Source organism: Amblyraja radiata, chromosome 34 (assembly GCF_010909765.2).
Source record: "Amblyraja radiata isolate CabotCenter1 chromosome 34, sAmbRad1.1.pri, whole genome shotgun sequence".
NCBI lineage: Eukaryota > Metazoa > Chordata > Chondrichthyes > Rajiformes > Rajidae > Amblyraja > Amblyraja radiata.
The window spans coordinates 16,407,335-16,425,568 of record NC_045989.1 but is presented as its reverse complement, the minus strand read 5'-3'; the positions used below and the strand labels follow the sequence as shown (position 1 = coordinate 16,425,568).

The window sequence follows — 18,234 nt, the reverse complement described above, 5'->3', positions numbered from 1 at the left end:
TTTACGTCTATCTTCGGTATAAACCAACATCTGCAGTTTATTTTGTACAAATATAATTTTTACTGGATTTTAGGCAAAACAAAGAAATTCACTGTTTCTTGGTATGTAATAAAGTACCAGTCAACTATTTCAAGGCTCAAACACAAGTACAAACATGCTGGAGAAACTCAGCGGGTGCAGCAGCATCTATGGAGCGAAGGAAATAGGCAACGTTTCGGGCCGAAACCCTTCAAGGTGCTGCTGCACCCGCTGAGTTTCTCCAGCATTTTTGTACTTGTGTTTGAGCCTTGAAATAGTTGACTGGTACTTTATTAGTGACTCATACCGAGAAACAGTGAATTTTCGATTTTCCAGCATCTGCAGTTCCTTCTTAAACGCAAGTACAAACATTGTGGTGTAAAAATAATCGATTTCTTCACTCTAAGTTTGAAGAATGGTCTCGAACCGAAACAACATCACCTATTTGCCTTTCTCCAGAGATGTTGCTCCAACTTTGTGTCTATCTTCTGTTAGATTTTTTTTCTGTTGCGTTGTCGGCATTTAGGCCGGGTAAAGAGGGCTATGGATGGATACGGTCAAAGATCCTATAGCGGAGCTGCTATAAGATATTTGGATAAGGCCATGGTGACTGTAGAGCTGTGGAGGTGGGTGGGCCTGCCCAAAGATCCTATAGTGGAGGTCCAGGATGTCTTTGAGTCTGCCCGCCGCCTCATGCCCCGCCGCCTCATGCCCCGCCGCAGGCTGGTACTGGCACACTTACAGCAGTGCACGTTTCACGCGCCCTCCCGCCCGCCGCACGGGCTACCTCCTACCCATGATCCTCCGCCGGCTCCTCGCCAGTTCCCAGTGCGCACAAGCGACGAAAAAACCCCCCACCATGGCGGCGGATTACTGTGGACCCACCATCCGCTTTTAGCTGGGGATAAGCAGGCGGTGAGTCAGCCTTTTCTTGTTTTCATTGGCGAGGTGTGTCCGGGGGGCAGCGGGAGACGCGGGCCTGTGGCGCCGACTGACGGACGGACCGACCGCGGGCGCCATGTTTGGTGGTTACTTCACCGAAACCAACCGGACGGCGACATTAAAGGCCAGTCTCGCGCCATCGGCGGCTGACTCACACTTCATGAGGGCCTCGTTGTGTAACTCCCCCCCCGTCCCCTCCTCCCGAGCGGCTTCTTCGCGAATACAACCTTTTCCGTTGTATTCACTTCAACTAACGCCTTCTTCGTGAATTTATTTTTGGCGGTGATTATTGCTGTAGAGAAACACCGCGACGCCGGCAACAGAAAATAGAAATACATCCAGGGCGACCCTATCCGGGCTGGGCTGGGCTGTCCGCGGCGGTTCGTCCATCGTCTCTCAACATAGCGGGCGCTAAAACACACACTGTCCTATCCGAAAGTAACTTTCACCACACAAGAACAGCACGTGTCTTGTTCTTAAGTCCCGTTGTGTTTATTGGAAGTATATCCCCCAAATATGGGTTAATATTGGAGAACGTAGAAATGTTACCCGTGCACGACTCCTCCTGGAAACATGGGGTCATAAACCTTTAAAACATACTTGTTCACATTAGGCCTGACATTGTTTGACTTGCCTCGAATATGAATACTGCTTTTTTGTTTTGGTTTCTCAATTGCTTGTTTATTTTGATGACGTATGTGCCATCGATTCATGCGCTATCGGTTGTAACTGCGGGCATAGATTAGAACACTTGATTTAAAGAGATTTGGATTATGTTTGTTACATATTGCACGTGTTTTTAGTATATAAACATTGGCAACACTTAACTGGCTAATAATGACTAGGTTTCAACGAGACGTCACTACTGCAGATAGTAAAACACAGTGATAAGTGTTTATTTAGTTAGGCAAGGATAGTTATGAGTCCCACAAAATGCATAATAAAAAACAAACATCATTTGGTTTAATATCTTACTATAGGGCCCTCTATAATTGCAGTAACATGTCTTTACTCACTTCTAATAAAGATGCCAATTAATAATTACTTGCTGATTAGAAGTAGGAATGGTTAAATTAAAGTTTTGTTGAAATGGTCCGGTTCCGATTCATAAATTCAATGAAATCAAATTTGGTTAAGGCCGATTCTTCATGCTGCTAATTAATGGTTAATGCTAATAATATTATGCCATTCCAAATTAATTATTGGGCTAACTTTTTGGTGTTTTAAAGTTTCAACTTTCAGTTTCATATTCCTGTCTTTGTGCACTTTGTACACTTTGTGCCTATTTTATTTCAAGGCTTCATAAAAATAAGGGAACGTTTTTGAAAAGAGCAGATGCTCTTAATTATTGAAGGTGAAAATTGAAGTTTATTGTGATTAGTTTGTACGTTTGAACTACAGTGATTCATGTTGCTCGGGCTATAATTTTATATTTTTAAGGATTATACTGGTGTGCAGTCCTATTCAAAACTTTGTGTAATTTTCTTTTACACATTAATAATTTTGGTGAATAATTTACTTATTTTAATTAATTTCAAATAAAAACTTGTCTTTAATGATATAAGTCTTGAAAGGTATTACTTTCATTGCAATATAACTTTTTATATAACCAGTACTCTTTTTGTTTTAAAAAATGATGGTAAGTGTGCTCATTTTCCTGAATTTTGTTTTGGAGAATATCTTCAGGCACAAAGGCTATCTTCGGTTTAAACCAGCATCTGCAGTTTCTTTTTACACAAAGAAGGAAAGCTGTTAAGAGTTTGTTTTGTCAAGTGTCTGTTCCATTTATGTTATAGCATGCTCCAGAAAATTTCTACCCTCAGGAAACTTCACGAGAAAAAATTGAAACAATAAAGTTACTTTTTTGATCTTATATATAGAACCTTTAAAAATAGCATGTTAATGTAAACAACTAACATGAATATTTCTGACAGTTTTATCTAATACTAGACCAGTTGGGCCCTGTTCCCCCATTGCAATATTCATTGCACCACTCACCCGTTTCCCCCAACGCAACCAGTTTCCACCACTCACCCGTTCCCCCAACGCAACCCGTTCCCCCAACGCAATATTCCACCACTCACCCATAGCCCCCAACTGCGCAGGCACGGCTGACGTTTTTAAAGTTTAAAATGTTTTAAATGAAACCTCATGTTGGGTCAGCGTCGGCGCTCACCTCCCCCCATCGCACCCACCACAAGGAAATTTCTGGATTTTTTTTTTGTAAATGAAACCTCCCCAAGAATCTGATTAAAACAGTTTTTTTTTAAATCTCACTACCTCCCTACCCCCTTGAGATGGAAGCTGCTGATCCTATTGTGATATCATTGTGGGTTGGAAGACTGTTCACGGGCAGGTTATGTTAATGAGATCCCATTGCGATGTCATAGCTCTAACTGCCACTGCTGATTCTTTCTCAAACTCCCCATCCCACCTTCTCGCAAGGAAATTTCTGGATTTTTTTTTGTAAATGAAACCTCTCCCCTATTCCACCTCCCCCCCCCCCACCACAATGAAAACTCTCTAACGTTGGCGCTGACCCCCCATCCCACCCCATCTCAATGAAAGTTCTGGAAATGTAACCTCTCCCCTATTCCACCCCTCACAATGAAAACCCCCACCCCTCCATCCTACCCCCCCCCCCCCCCACAAGGAGAGTTCTGGAAGTGAAACCTCTCCTCTATTCTACCCCCCCCCCCCCCACGTGGACATTTCACCCCCCCTCCTCCCCCCACAAGGAAAATTCTAGAATTTGTTCTATAAAGGAAAGCTCTCCCCAAGAATCTGATTAAAACGGGTATTTTTAAAAATCTCACTCCCTCCTTACCCCCCATGAGGTGGAAGCTGCTGATCCCATTGTGATGTAATTGTGGGCTGGAAGACTGCTCACGGACAGGTCCCATTGTGATGTCATAGCTCTAACTGCCACTGCTGAATCTTTCTCATACTGGATTTAGTAAAGGTAAAAATGTTAATAACTTGTAAAATATAACATCAATCTGAACAAATCTTGTTGAAAACATACCACAGGACAATTGTAAGGTGGTGCAAAAATGTTAGTGCCATAGCGTATCGTTTTGACATAATTTCAGGATCTCACGCAGACATCCAAACAAGATGAGAGTTTTAGTAATATATACTAGACCAAGTGGAACCCGTTGGGTCCCTGTCACACGGGAGGCCTGGTCCCCCAACACAATATTCCACCACTCACCAATAGCCCCCAAGGGAGGCCTGATCCCCCAACGCAACCTGTTCCCCAAACGCAATATTCCACCACTCACCCATAGCCCCCAACTGCGCAGGAGCTGCTCATTTCGCCTAATCCACCCTCCCTCATTCTTAAACTTTTAAAAAAATGCAATTGCACTTGCTAGCCAGCAGAACTCAGTGTACTGTGACTTTAAGAAAAATGCACCTGCTAGAGCTAGCAAGACTCAGTGTACTTGGATAGCAACAATGTTGCGAGCAAGGCTACAAACCCATTGTGAAGTCATAGCTGTAAGCACAGGGAAGACATTTTTCAATAACGTGAAATATACCAGCAATCTGAACAAAACTTGACACAAATAACCACAGGACAATGGTGATTAAGGTGGTGCAATCGTGTATTGTTTTAGCGTAATTTCAGGATCACATGGGATCACATAGATAGATAGAAACAAACAAGACGAGAGTTTTAGTAATATAGGGTGATTTCACGAAAGGTCACTGGAGCGTAAATCCCCACTCACGTGACCGAAAATTTTAACTGGGGGACAAGCGTCACTTCCGGTACATGTTAGTGGATGGGAAAACACGCACTTTCACACCCGTTAAAAACATCGAAAACGGCCCGTTTTTGAGCTGCAATTTACGGAGCCGGTCGGGGTGACTGTGAGGAACAGCTACCTAAATTTACAGTCCAAAAAAAAGATAGAAACTAAGGTAAATACAAGAGCGAGCTGAAGGTGTAAACAAGGCGGAAGTGCTAGCGGACTTTTTTCTTGGAGATTTAAAGATCCAAAATATCGGGAATTATCGCGTTTGCTCGCTGCATTTCATCAAAAGTGGCATTATTGGCTTTTTATCTTTATTCATTTGTTATATGAAAAGTATTAAAAGTTAGAAACCCGTCAGTAAAATTGCAAAATCGCCCATGGTTCTCGGGTGAGTTTTAACATGCAAAATAAAAACGCTTCTGAAGCTCCATTTACCATTTAAATAATCGTAAGCTTGCATCTCAGTAAAATTGATTTCCAAACGCATTGAGAGTTTACGATTATTTAAATTTAAAAGTAAATGGAGCTTCAGAAGCGTGTTTATTTTGCATGTTAAAACTCACCCGAGAACCATGGGCGATTTTGCAATTTTACTGACGGGTTTCTAACTTTTAATACTTTTCATCTAACAAATGAATAAAGATAAAAAGTCAATAATGCCACTTTTGATGAAATGCAGCGAACAAACGCGATAATTCCCGATATTTTGGATCTTTAAATCTCCAAGAAAAAAGTCCGCTAGCACTTCCGCCTTGTTTACACCTTCAGCTCGCTCTTGTATTTACCTTAGTTTCTATCTTTTTTTTGGACTGTAAATTTAGGTAGCTGTTCCTCACGGTCACCCCGACCGGCTCCGTAAATTGCAGCTCAAAAACGGGCCGTTTTCGATGTTTTTAACGGGTGTGAAAGTGCGTGTTTTCCCATCCACTAACATGTACTGGAAGTGACGCTTGTCCCCCAGTTAAAATTTTCGGTCACGTGAGTGGGGATTTACGCTCCAGTGACCTTTCGTGAAATCACCCTATACTAGACCAAGTGGGACCTGTTTGGCCCCGTCCCCAATGTGTCACACGGGAAGGCTGGTCCCCCAGGGCTCCACCCTCCCTCTTCTCTCTCCTCACCTCCTCCCCTCTTCCACTCCTTCCTTCACCTCTCCCTCCCCCTCCTTTCCCCTACCCTCAGTCACTCCCTACCCTCAGTCACTCCCTCCCACCCTCCATAACCCCTCTCCTCTACCTACCCGTTGGGCCCCGTTTCCCCAACGCAATATTCCACCACTCACCCGTTTCCCCAACGCAGCCCATTTCCACCACTCGGTCTGCGCTTCCCGGAGCCAATGAATGTACTCGACATTTGGGTCGGCGTCGGCGTTCCCTAGAGCCAATCAATCCTTCCCGGGGGTGGGGGGGCAGTGGGTGCTTCCCGGAGCCAATTAATTGACTTGACTTTTGGGTCGGCGTTAGCACTCCCTGGAGGCAATGAATCCTTCCCAAGTGGGGGTGGGCAGTCGGCGCTTCCCGGAGTCAATGAATGGACTCGACTTTTGAGTCGGCGCTCACATGGGGAGGGGGGAGCTACACAATGATGTAGCTTGTCGTAGACATTGTCATGGGGGGGGGTCCAGTCGCCAGTTTTTCGGCGACCTGCTACGACTATGACAGTCGCATAAAAAATCGCCTAAGTGTTTCCCCCTTTACTGTGTCGATTAATGTTCGGGTAGCTGAGACACAAGGAGTTGATGTCTCCTACTGTTCTTGTCTTGTTACTGTGCTGAAAGTCGCAGATATATTTACTCTTTTGTTTCTCTACAGTAAATTGCAAACAATTCCTTTCTTCCCCAATTTAACCCATATGACATAATTCATTGATTTTTCTTGGTTAGTATATTTATTTTCCCTAACCCAACATCCCTCTTGTTTTTAATCCCCTCTTGTGTCATCCAAAAATGCTTATATTAGAACTATTGAACTTCTATCTATACCCATCTTTTGGCCATGATTCACAACATATATTCTCTCCTTGCTTTTCACATTTTATTGTCTTTATTTCATCTGGAACAATTTTCCCTGCCATACCTTTTATTTTTTCAGCCTTTGTTTTCTCTGCATTTCAGCCTTCCTGATGTGTTGTTAACTGTCTGGCTTTTGCATTTAATTTTCTCCTCCTGTTGTATGATTCAGTCAGGATCCCACTACGTCTTCCAAGCTAGTTTAAATCTTTCCTGGTGCTATCAATAAAACTTCCTGCAAGGATATTCAGCCAAGTCTATTTGAGATGCAATTTATCCAGGTTCTACTTTTTTTTTTGCTTTCCCCAACCCCCATCTGGAACTAATCGAAAGCCCTCCTTGCTCCATCTCTTCAGCCATATATTGATTTGCAATTATGTATTTCTGGATCTGAAGAAACATGATACCAATTTGTAATTACTATCTTTGAGGTCCTGTCTTTTAATCTTTTTATTCCTGTAATCTGCCTGCAAGTTTTAATTCCGCTTCTTGAGATAAGGGTCATGGTCTCTGGTGGGAAACCCCTCAATGTTCTCAAGGCATTTTATGCCATTGTTGGGTCTGACACCAAGGAGACTGCGTTTAACCCTGGAATCATATTTGTAGCCACAGAAGTACCTACCTATCTGCTTCCCTAACTGTTTCAGGGTAATTGTTCTTTTTGCCATTACCTTTTATAGTTAAGTTACCTTCGTTTGTCTGGCCTTGGCTGTGGAATTTGTGAAACCATTGGTATCACCAGTATTTGAAGGTAAAGACCATTTAACAGACATTTCCAAGCCACTGAGGAGTGTTCACCCGACGCCGGAGTTCCTTCTTCCCGGCAAGAGGGCCTGAAAACATCGGACTGGCTGCGGAGGCCACAAGTAGGCCCCAACCTCGGGTGATCACAGAGGAAGAGGACTGAAACTTTCTGATGCCTTTCCCCACAGTGGAAAGTTTTGATTCTGTTGTTGGGGGACGTTCATGTTGAATTCTATAATGTGTTGTGTCATTATTCTTCTTTTTTTTTTCTATGGATGTACGGAAACTTAAATATTTTTTTTCTAGTGACATTTCTATTTTTTTCACTTTGGTTTCAACGCGAGTTGATTTAAACGTGCTATATAAATAAAATTTACTTACTTACTTACTAGCAAATGTGATACACTTGGGAGACTGCACCTGCTGGTTTTCTATGTCTGCTTAGTGGGCACTCATTTCTTCTTTACATTTTGCCACTTCAGCTGTGTGTTGATTTCTCCTGAACTGTATAATCTTGCTAACGGTCAGACATGGATCTGGTAAGTGATGCTTCTCAAGGACTAAAATCTTTAAGCTCTTCCAGTTGATATCATTTTGTGCATCTGCAATTGTCCAGGATATGAATAGCATCCGGCATTGCCCATAAGCAGAGGTGCATTAAATAGGATTGAGGAGCCTTGCCATTCCTCTATTTTGTTGAGAAAAGAATAAAAACTATACCACAAGAATAATGCTATGATACCTATCAATCAACTTATTACTGAACCCACTCTAACTTTTTGATCAAATTAGCGCCCTGCATTGAATTTACATTATAACCGAATGTGGGAGCAATGGATAAAGTTATACTCAATTTGAATTGCACTCTGCATCCATGCTTGGCACAAGAGACTTTGTGAAATTTACAACGACAATATAGTGTGGTTACATTTCAAAAGGCCTTTCAGACATGCACAAATGCTTATTACTTAAGAAAACAGTGACATTTCAAGGTAACATATAAATATGAGAAATTGTGTGGTCTATAACATATGTATTAGCAAAAATAAGTATGCATTAATCTAAAATATTATGGATGAGGTTGTAACAAAAAATTTGGGCTAATGATTAAAAATTATTGTGACAAACTAATTTGATGAGTAGAATATGATGTCATCGAAAATGTAGAATACATGATGGGAAACGTTAGTCTAAATATTCTGTTCAGATCATTCCTTAAATCACCATGAGGATATGTGGAGATAGACACTAAATGCTGGAGTAACTCCGTGGGACAAGCAGCATCTCTGTAGACGGGGAGGGGGGTGTGAGGGGGAATGGAGAAGGGGGAGAGGGGGAGGTGGGTCGTTCCCTCACGGTCCCGGGGCAACACTCCCGCCCCTCCAGTCGCCGTGCTTCACGCACACAGCCCCGGCTCCATCCCTCTCTCTCCCCGGGGAGACGCGGTGATCAATACAGGGAGGGCCGGGCCACTGATACTAGCCAGTGCCTCCCCTAACCATTGACCTCACTGCACGTCACTGGTAATAAATAGAACCAGATAAGAGGGAGATGATGTGCAGATAGAATAAAAAAGGACAGAACTAAACTTCGAGACAGGGGAGGGGTGGGAGACAGGAGTGAGAACAGAGCACAAGGAGTGGGGATTACCTAAAATTGGAAAATTTGGTGTTCATACCATTAGGTTGTGGACCACCTTGGTGGAATATAAGGTGCTGTTCTTCTAATTTGTATTTGGCCGCACTCTGGCAGTGGAGAAATTTGAGGAGTTAAGGGCCTGTCCCACTTTCACGACCTCTGCCGAGTTTGCCGTTGACTCACACTCACAGCATGGTCGTAGGAGGTTCTAGGTAGGTCGTAGGTAGGTCGTGATGTTAGCCGTAGGTACTCGTGGCATCAAGTAGGCAAGGGCGTTTTTCTAGCCTGATGATAAATGTCCACGAGTAAAAAAGGTTGTGAATTAGGTTGTGAAAGTGGGACAGGCCCTTAAGAAGTTGGTGAGGGAATTGGAAAAATAATGGAAATGACATTCAACTGGAGGTCAGTATGGTCATTGCGGACAGGGCTTGGGTATATCGGTGAGATCTATTTACAGGAGGCTACATATGAAGCACTAATTGCAGATTGCTCTAAAACTAGATTGGAAGTGGTGCATGTGAATCTTTGTCTGACCTGGAATGGCTGTTCCTCGAAGAAGCTTCTTGGCTTTGTTTAAAAAAAAGTGGCCAGATTCAGATGCAATATTTTTGGCTCAGCCTTCATTCTAAATTCTTGTTCACATTTGATGTTCCATTCTATTCCTACTACTTTGTAAATTACCCTAAGTCATTTATACATTAAATGTTCTACAGATGTGGGTTGTAGAGTTGCCTGTGCTAAATTTTGCATATTAATATAATATTTTAGTTTGAATTGTTGATGGATCTTTTATGCAAAACTTTAAAACGGTAGCTGTTTTTTCTCGTGGATTTTATTGCAGCTTTAAAAATTAACAGCTCTACATTAATTGAAACATTATTTGATGGAATAGCAGCCTCAATTGTGGTGAAGGCCTAAAATGAACACTTAAACTTTTACTTTCACTTTGTGATGATTATGGATGAAGATTTGTGCAATGAATGAAAATTGATTTTCCTACGGTTTGACAGTTTTTAGTTGAAATAACTGGGACAGACAAAGAGCTTGTTGAAATCTTTGATGCCTTTTTTAAATCATGTTAAAATCATGAAATCAAGTTTCCAAAAGTACAGATATTCTGATCCAGGATCTTAGCTTTGAAGTATTTACTATTTGTGTTTACCCATGGTTCCCTTTCCTCAGTTTATTTCCCTCCCTCCCACTCAAAGAAGGTTACTACATTAAGGTACCAACAAAACATGTCATGTGCAGATGTACTTACCTGGAATGTAGAGAATGACAAATTGAACAGTACATCCAGAAATGTTCCAATGAATTTATCAAAATAAAGCTGAATAGATTTCTAATCTTACCGTATATTTCAGTGTTAATATTTTATAAGTATTATTGTTTCACAGCGTCCACATTTTAACAATAGGAAATGTGCATGTAGAATAAAACTGATCCTTGGAAAAACACCTGATGGTGTGAGTGGATACCATCCTCTGCATCTCCAGAACAGCAATTACCAAGCTGTTGATGGAATAGTTCTTACCCCATGAAGTATTCTATCCCAGTTGTCTTGCATTGAAGTGCTAATGGATAAGAAAATAATTATTTGCTACACAGTGCTTTTAATTTAAAAATTGTTGTATTTTATTCTGTAAGTGATTTGAAAGATGAATGAAGTTGCAGAGAGAGGCGCCAGAATACGTTATAGGTAGGCGGCGCGACTCTCGTCAGCTGCGGCCTCTGCAGTCCGTCTGCGTTTTTATTATTTTATGTCTATGTTTTTATGTAGTTTTTGTTATTTTTGTTGGGGTATGTGTGTGGGGGGGTGGGGGTGGTGTGGGGGGGTTGGGGGTAACTTTTAAATCTCTCCCTGCACGGGAGACCCGACCTTTTCTTTGTCGGGTCTCCGTTGTCGTTGGGGCTGCAACGAGGAGCGGCCTCCAACAGGAAGACCGGGGGCTGTGGTGCCGACTACTCACCTCACCGTCGCGGAGCTGGCCGAGTCCAGAGCGGGTGGAGCTGTGGTGGACGCTGCTGCGACCCGACCCCCGGAGATTCGGTGGCTGCAACTGCGGGTTTGGCGGACAGTGACACCGGGAGCCCGCGGGTCCCTGGAGGGAGACCGCTTTTCGGGGCTTCCGCAGCGGCGACTTCTCCCGCCCGAGTTGCGGGGTTGAAGAGCTCCTGGAGCGGGGCCTTACAGCACCGCCCCGCGCGGCTTGGAATGGCTGCGGGCTGCGAGCGCGCGCCGGGGGCTCTAACATCAAGACCCGGTGTGCGACCTTGCATCACCCGGCGTGGCTTTAATGGCCACGGGACAATTCGCCATCGCCCGCCGGGGGCTTTGACTTTGACTCTGACATCGGGGGGTAGAGTGCAGTGGAGAGAGAAGTTTTTTTGGCCTTCCATCACAGCAATGTGATGGATGTTTATGTAAATTATGTTGTGTCTTGCGTCTATTTGTTTGTAATGTATGGCTGCAGAAACGGCATTTCGTTTGGACCTCAAGGGGTCCAAATGACAATAAATTGAATTGTATTGTATTGTATTGTATAATATGGATAACATTGACTTTTCATCGCATCTCCTAAATACACATACATTCAGGTGATTTTGATTGTTCATAAAAAAATTAAATCACACACTCACTCTGCAGACAAATTATCATAAGTTAACAGTGCATTATGAGGTGTAAATACAGTGCTTTTAAAAAGTATTCAGACCCCTTCGTTTTTCCACATTTTGTAAAGTTACAGCCTTATTTTAAAATGGATTAAAAAAAAAATTTAAATCACCAATCTACACACAATACCCCAGAATGAAGAAGCGAAAACAGGGTTTTTTTTGCAAAGTAAATAAAAAGAAATAACTGAAATATCACATTTTCATATGTATTCAGACCCTTTGCTATGACACTCAAAATTGAGCTTGGGTTCATCCTGTTTCCAATGATTATCCTTGAGATGTTTCTAAAACTTGATTGGAGTCCACCAGTGGTAAATTAAATTGATTGGACATGATTTAGAAAGGCACACATCCACCTGTCTATATAGGGTCCCACAGTTGACAGTGCATGTCAGAGCAAAAACCAAGCCATGGAGACGAAGGAATTGCCTGTAGACCTCCGAGACAGGATTGTGTCGTGACACAGATCTGGGGAAGGGTATAAAACAATTTCTGCAGCGTTGCAGGTCCCGAAGTGGCCTCCGCCATTCTTAAATGGAAGAACTTTAGAACAACTAGGACTCTTCATAGAGCTGGCCGCCCAGCCAAACTGAGCAATCGGGGAGAAGGGTCTTGGTTAAGGAGGTGACCAAGAACCTGAGGTCACTCTGACAGAGCTCCATAGTTCCTCTGGCAATGGGAGAACCTTCCAGAAGGCCAATTATATCTGCAGCACTCCACCAATCAGGTCTTTATGGTAGAGGGGCCAGATGGAAGCCACTCCTCAGTAAATGGCACATGACCGCCCGCTTGGAGTTTGTCAAAAGGCACCTCTCAAATGACTCAGACCATGAGAAACAAGATTCTCTGGTCTGATGAAACCAAGATTGAACTCTCTGCTCTGAATGCCAAGTGTAACGTCTGGAGGAAAACAGGCACTGCTCATCACCTGGCCAATACCATACTTGCGGTGAAGCATGGTGGTGGCAGCATCATGCTGAGAGGATGTTTTTCAGTGGCAGGAACTGGGAGACTAGTCGAAGTCAAAGATGAAAAGAGCAAGAGAGATCCTTGATGAAAATCTCCTCCAGAGCGTTCTGGACCTCAGACTGGGGCGGAGGTTCACCTTCCAACAGGACGATGACCCTAAGTGCACAGCCAAGACAACGCTTTGGTGGCTTCGTGACAAGTTTGTGAATGTCCTTGATGTGTCTCACCAGAGCCCGGACTTGAACCCGATCGAACATCTTTGAAGGGTGCTGGAAATAGCTGTGCATCGACGCTCTCCATTCAACCTGACAGAGGTTGAGAGGATCTGCAAAGAAGAATGGGAGAAATTACCCAAATGCAGGTGTGGCAAGCTTGTAGCGTCATACCTAAGAAGACTTGAGGCTATATTCGCTGCCAAAGGTGCCTCAACAAAGTACTGAGTAAAGGGTACTCAGTCTCTCATTGCACTGGGTGGAACACTGTTGATGGGCATTTTATGTAAATGAGATCCCATTGTGATGTCATTGTCGGGTGGAGCACTTTTAATTGAAATATAACCTTAAGTATTTGGAAATCATGGAGGCCTAGACTTTGTGGGGTTCTCTTGACTATTCTCACCTTTAGTGCTGGTAAACCACACAACTATGATACAATAGAAGACACACCCATTTTTTTTGGCTGCCTTTGCCAGTGATTTCCTAGTTATTTCTTTGTTGGATTTTTTTGTCTTGTGGATCAGGAATTTATTGAGATTTTCCAGCACTTGATTGTATCTACAAGCTGTGGAGGAAGGAACTGCAGATGCTGGTTTAAACCGAAGGCTGACACAAAAGGCTCGAGTAACTCAGTGGGACAGACAGCATCTATGGAGAGTAGAAATGGCTGGCGTTTCGGGTCGAGACACTTGTTCAGAATGGTCTCTGAAGAAGGGTCTCGATCTGAAACGCCACACATTCCTTCTCTCCAAAGATGCTGCCTGTCTCGCTGAGTTACTCCGGCTTTTTATATTTACAAGATGATGGATTGAATGCCTCCTTCTTGGACAGTCTCTCAGGATTAATGGTCATTTGCTTCTACTCCAGTTTTGTGGCTTTTGAAGTGACTAACAAGGCCAATATTGGGAAGTGCAGGCTCTTCCAATGATGGGATAGAAGATACCTGATGTGATGTGCAGGGGGTTAGTTTGTGAGATTGCCTGTTTGGTGCTATTTATGAATGTGGTCCCAGTACTCAAGGTTCTCAGAATCAGAATGCTTATTCTTCACTTTAGGTCATTACATGCCACGGATCTCCTGGAGTTGGTGAGGATGTTGCATTTCTTCAAGGTGGCTTTCAGCAAATTCAAATTCTTGACTCTCTTTATCCATGTCAGAGCTCAGAAAGTTCTGGAAGTCTGGTGTTGGGCTTGGTCTGCCTATTTTAGCTGTCTGGGTGTAACTAGAAGCTTGACACTGGGGATAGTTCGCTAATTCTTTCAGCAAATTACTAAGTATTTTGATAATACAATGATGGTGGTATTTTTCCAGTGCTATGACCTACTTGCTGCAGAGAGTCTTGGTCTAAAAGTGAGAGGCCAAAGATCACTGCTGCCAAGGACCATGCATTTTTGTTAGTCTTCAAGATCTTGAGATTCCTTTTTTCTCTATTGATCAAAAAATATGCAGCACATATGAGTTTCAACACTGATGCCTGCTTTTCACTGCGAGTTTGTCCTCGAGGCATGGGAAGTGACCCACATTTTCCAGGATTATGGATCACAGGAATAGGATTGTGTGTCTATACAGAAGACATACAGAATTTTTTATTTTTTTTTAATCGAAAGTTTTTCACCGTGCCTCAGTACACGTGACAATAAGCTTAACTAACTAATTGCAGGAATAGGGTTGTAAGTCTATACAGAAGACATATGAAAAAAAAAATTTTTAATCGGTTAACATTTTGATTTTTAAAAAGTATTGTTTATTTAAATGTTAATAGTTTCAAAATATTTCTGAATGCGTGAGATATACAAAAACTTTGGAAAGCGCTGAGGCTGGTTTTCGCCATGTGTTTCGAGAAGGATATAATGATTTATAGCTTGTTATGGTGAACACATATCAGCCCTTTATATAATTTTGCAGCAATGCTGCTGTGGTGTTGACTTTCCCCTAAACCCTTCCTATGGATCCAGAGAAGATAAGTTCAAAGGAATGCGGGCTGTGTGCCCACTTAGGAATACCTGTGCCAGCTTAAATTATATTAAACCTATTTTTCATTTTTGGGCGAGTTACTTTAACTTGCTGCATGTATAAATTTTCAGACTATTTTCATCCAGTTCTCACAGGGCCATTTTATAAAATTCTTCTCCCCCCCTCCCCCCCCCCCCCCCCCCCCCCCCCCCAATAATTTTTCATATTTTTTTCTTCTTTGATATAACTGTTTTAAAATGTTGCTTCCTGTTATTTAGACAAATTACATTTTATTCAACTAGTTATTTATAGAGGCTCAATTATTTGGATTTTGAAACCAAACTTTAAAGACACAACACAAAGTGCTAGAGGAAATTAATGGGTTAGGCAGAATCTGTGAATGCAAATAATGTTTTTGTTCGGGTCTCTTTCCCATTCTGGCTTGCTGAGTTCCTCCAGTACCTTGTGTTTTGCTCAAGATTGCAGCATCTGCAGCTTCTCATGTCTCTGAGTTTAAACTATTTCATGATATGACAAGCAACCACTTCGGGGATGATCATAAAACGTGATATGACCGTGTTTGGTCCGTAACTCTCTTTAACATTTGGAGTCTTTGTATAGTTGTGAAGTAACTTTCTTGTATTTCAATAATTGTTTCCTCACTTGATACATACTATGGAACTGACAGTTAATGTGCATAAGGATGATAAAATATAATTTAAAGAGGTATAGCAGTAATATTTCCAAATTCTGTTCAGAATTGGTTGATGTTATATTATGATAATAGATCGACTGGAATTTAGAAGAATGAGAGGGGATCTTATAGAAACATATAACATTCTTAAGGGATTGGACAGGCTAGATGCAGGAAAAATATTCCCGATGCTGGGGGAGTCCAGAACCAGGGGTCCCAGTTTAAGAATAATGGGTAGGCCATTTAGGACTGAGTTGACTAAATTTTACCCAGTGAGTTGTGAATCTGTGGAATTCTCAACCACAGAATGCAGTGGAGGCCAATTCACTGGGTGTATTTAGGAGAGAGTTGGATATAGCTCTTGGGGCAAACGGAATCAGGGGATATAGGGAAAAAGCAGGAACAGGGTACTGATTCTGGATGATCAGCTATGATCATATTGAATGGCGGGGCTGGCTCGAAGGGCCGAATAGCCTACTCCTGCACCTACTTTCTATGTTTCTACATTACTAATTTTAGGAATTGAAGAAAATCTTTCTCATTGTGAGGTATGTAATGTTTACATTTTTAAATAATCATTTATAAGTGAAGCAAACTTTTTCCTTCCCCCTCCAAAATCAGGACAGAGCAAGAATGGCAGAACTATTTATGGAATGTGAAGAAGAAGAATTGGCGCCTTGGCAAAAAGGGAATAAAGACGATGAAGATGATGATGATGATGAGCCTATTTTTGTGGGAGAGATTACAAGCTCCAAAAACACCAGTTACCTAAGTATGACACATATTTTGTTTCTTTAGGGTTAATTGAGATTCCAAGAATGAGCAATCCATTTAATTGATGACAACTATCTGCCACAAATGTATATTCTGTGAAATTGTTTATAACATATTGTTGTTGATAGAGAAATCAATGTTGCTTGTTTTATACGGGTGAAATCCATGAAGTTCTTGTATTGAATCCTGCAAGCAGCGTTTTGCATAATAATGCTAGAGTATGGAATCACTTGATTGAATCATTGAATACATTTCTTTATTTTTTGATTTAAAAAAAGAAAGCAATATTGTTGACATTGGATCATTTTAATACAATAGAAAAACTGCACATGTCAAATGATTAGCTTTCAATAGATAAACTAGTTATTTCAAAATTAAACAGTTCAGCTGATGCTATTGCATTGAAGAAATCGGTATAATAAAAGATTTGAGCAGTATTTCTTCTAACCTTAGACTTTTTTTTATTAATGTAAAGAACACTACAGAAAATTATAACTTATTAAATCATTCCGTCAAACCACAAGATTTGGATGCATCTAAATCTGTTTCTGTATTTGGTTCAGTGTGCATCCATGGCAATGTGCATCTTCAGTGAACAAATAAAGGCAATTGGATGAAATAAATGCTATCTTGTAACTTACTGATTAGTTTCTGTATCTGATTTAAATTTACTGAACAAAACTTAAAAAAATTGCTAATCATTTTCTTGAAAATCATACTTGATGTATGTAATTCACGAGGATGGACTGTAAATACATAAAAGCTGTATATCAGTTAACTTGTAGCAAGTTTTAAATATATAAATATTGAATCATATATTTTTCAATGATCCTGTGATTTTCCTTTTGCTAAGAAACTAATTGTATGAGGATTCAAGGGAATCTTTTTGCAAGAATCCATGCTGAAAAAATTGTAAATCAATGTGCACATCTTGAATAAATCTTAAGGGCCTGTCCCACTTCAGCAATTTTTTTCAGCGACAGTCGCAGTCGTAGCAGGACGCCGAGAAACCGGCGACTGGACCCCCCCCCCCCTTCAACAATGTCTATGACAATCAACCATCTAGATGACGTCAAGCCACCGACCACCCATTGCAACGTCCACTTATCACCACACCTACGACCACACAGGCAACAACCTACAACTGAAGTCAACCTACGTCCACCTGCGACAAGCTACGACCCTGTCGGCGACATCTGAAGACAATTCAGTCGCCTCACCCGCTGATCTCCAGCATTTTTATCTACCTTCGATTTTTCCAGCGTCTACAGTTCCTTCTTAAACAATTCTGTTGCCGGTTGGCGTAAGTTGACGTAAATAGTCGCCAATGGAATTCACCGAAGTCAGCACCCGGTGACAACCTACGTCACCTGGCGACAACCTACAACAGGAGAAGACAAGCTACATCAAGCCCACAGTCGCCGAAAGGTTTTGAACATTTCCAAATCCAGCGGCAACAAGAAAAAGGTTACGACTCTTTAAGCGACTTGAGGAGACAACTCACGACCACACAGGTGTCACTCCATGATCATGTGGCGACAGCCTAGTCGCCTGTAGTAGCCAAACAAATCATCTAAGTGGGACAGGCCCTTTAACAATTCAGAAACAGAAACCTGCACTTAAATACCTCCATCGCAGGTGATAAACTTTTGACCGACATCCACTATAAACCAACTGACTCCCATGGCTATCTAGACTACACTTCTTCCCACCCTGCTTCCTGTAAGGACTCCATCCCCTACTCCTAATTCCTCCGTCTACGTCACATCTACTCCCAGGATGAGATGTTCCACACCAGGGCATCGGAAAGGTCCTCATTCTTCAGGGAACGGGGGTTCCCTG

The 18,234-nt window shown here is 42.1% G+C and overlaps 1 protein-coding gene across 4 annotated transcripts in view; it reads left to right on the top strand.

Annotated features, from left to right (window-relative positions):
- The first annotated feature begins 810 nt into the window (after positions 1-810).
- Positions 811-18,234, top strand: part of znf280d (zinc finger protein 280D) — a 75,678-nt gene continuing 58,254 nt past the window's right edge. For 2 of the 4 annotated variants that reach the window (XM_033050305.1, XM_033050304.1), the window contains exons 1-2: positions 994-1,084; positions 16,240-16,390. In XM_033050305.1, coding sequence (XP_032906196.1) covers positions 1,037-1,084; positions 16,240-16,390 — 199 coding nt within the window. In that variant the 5' untranslated portion in view covers positions 994-1,036. Of the gene's footprint in view, positions 934-993; positions 1,085-7,957; positions 8,013-16,239; positions 16,391-18,234 lie in introns of those variants that run through there. The other 2 variants (XM_033050306.1, XM_033050307.1) reach the window with 2 other exon arrangements.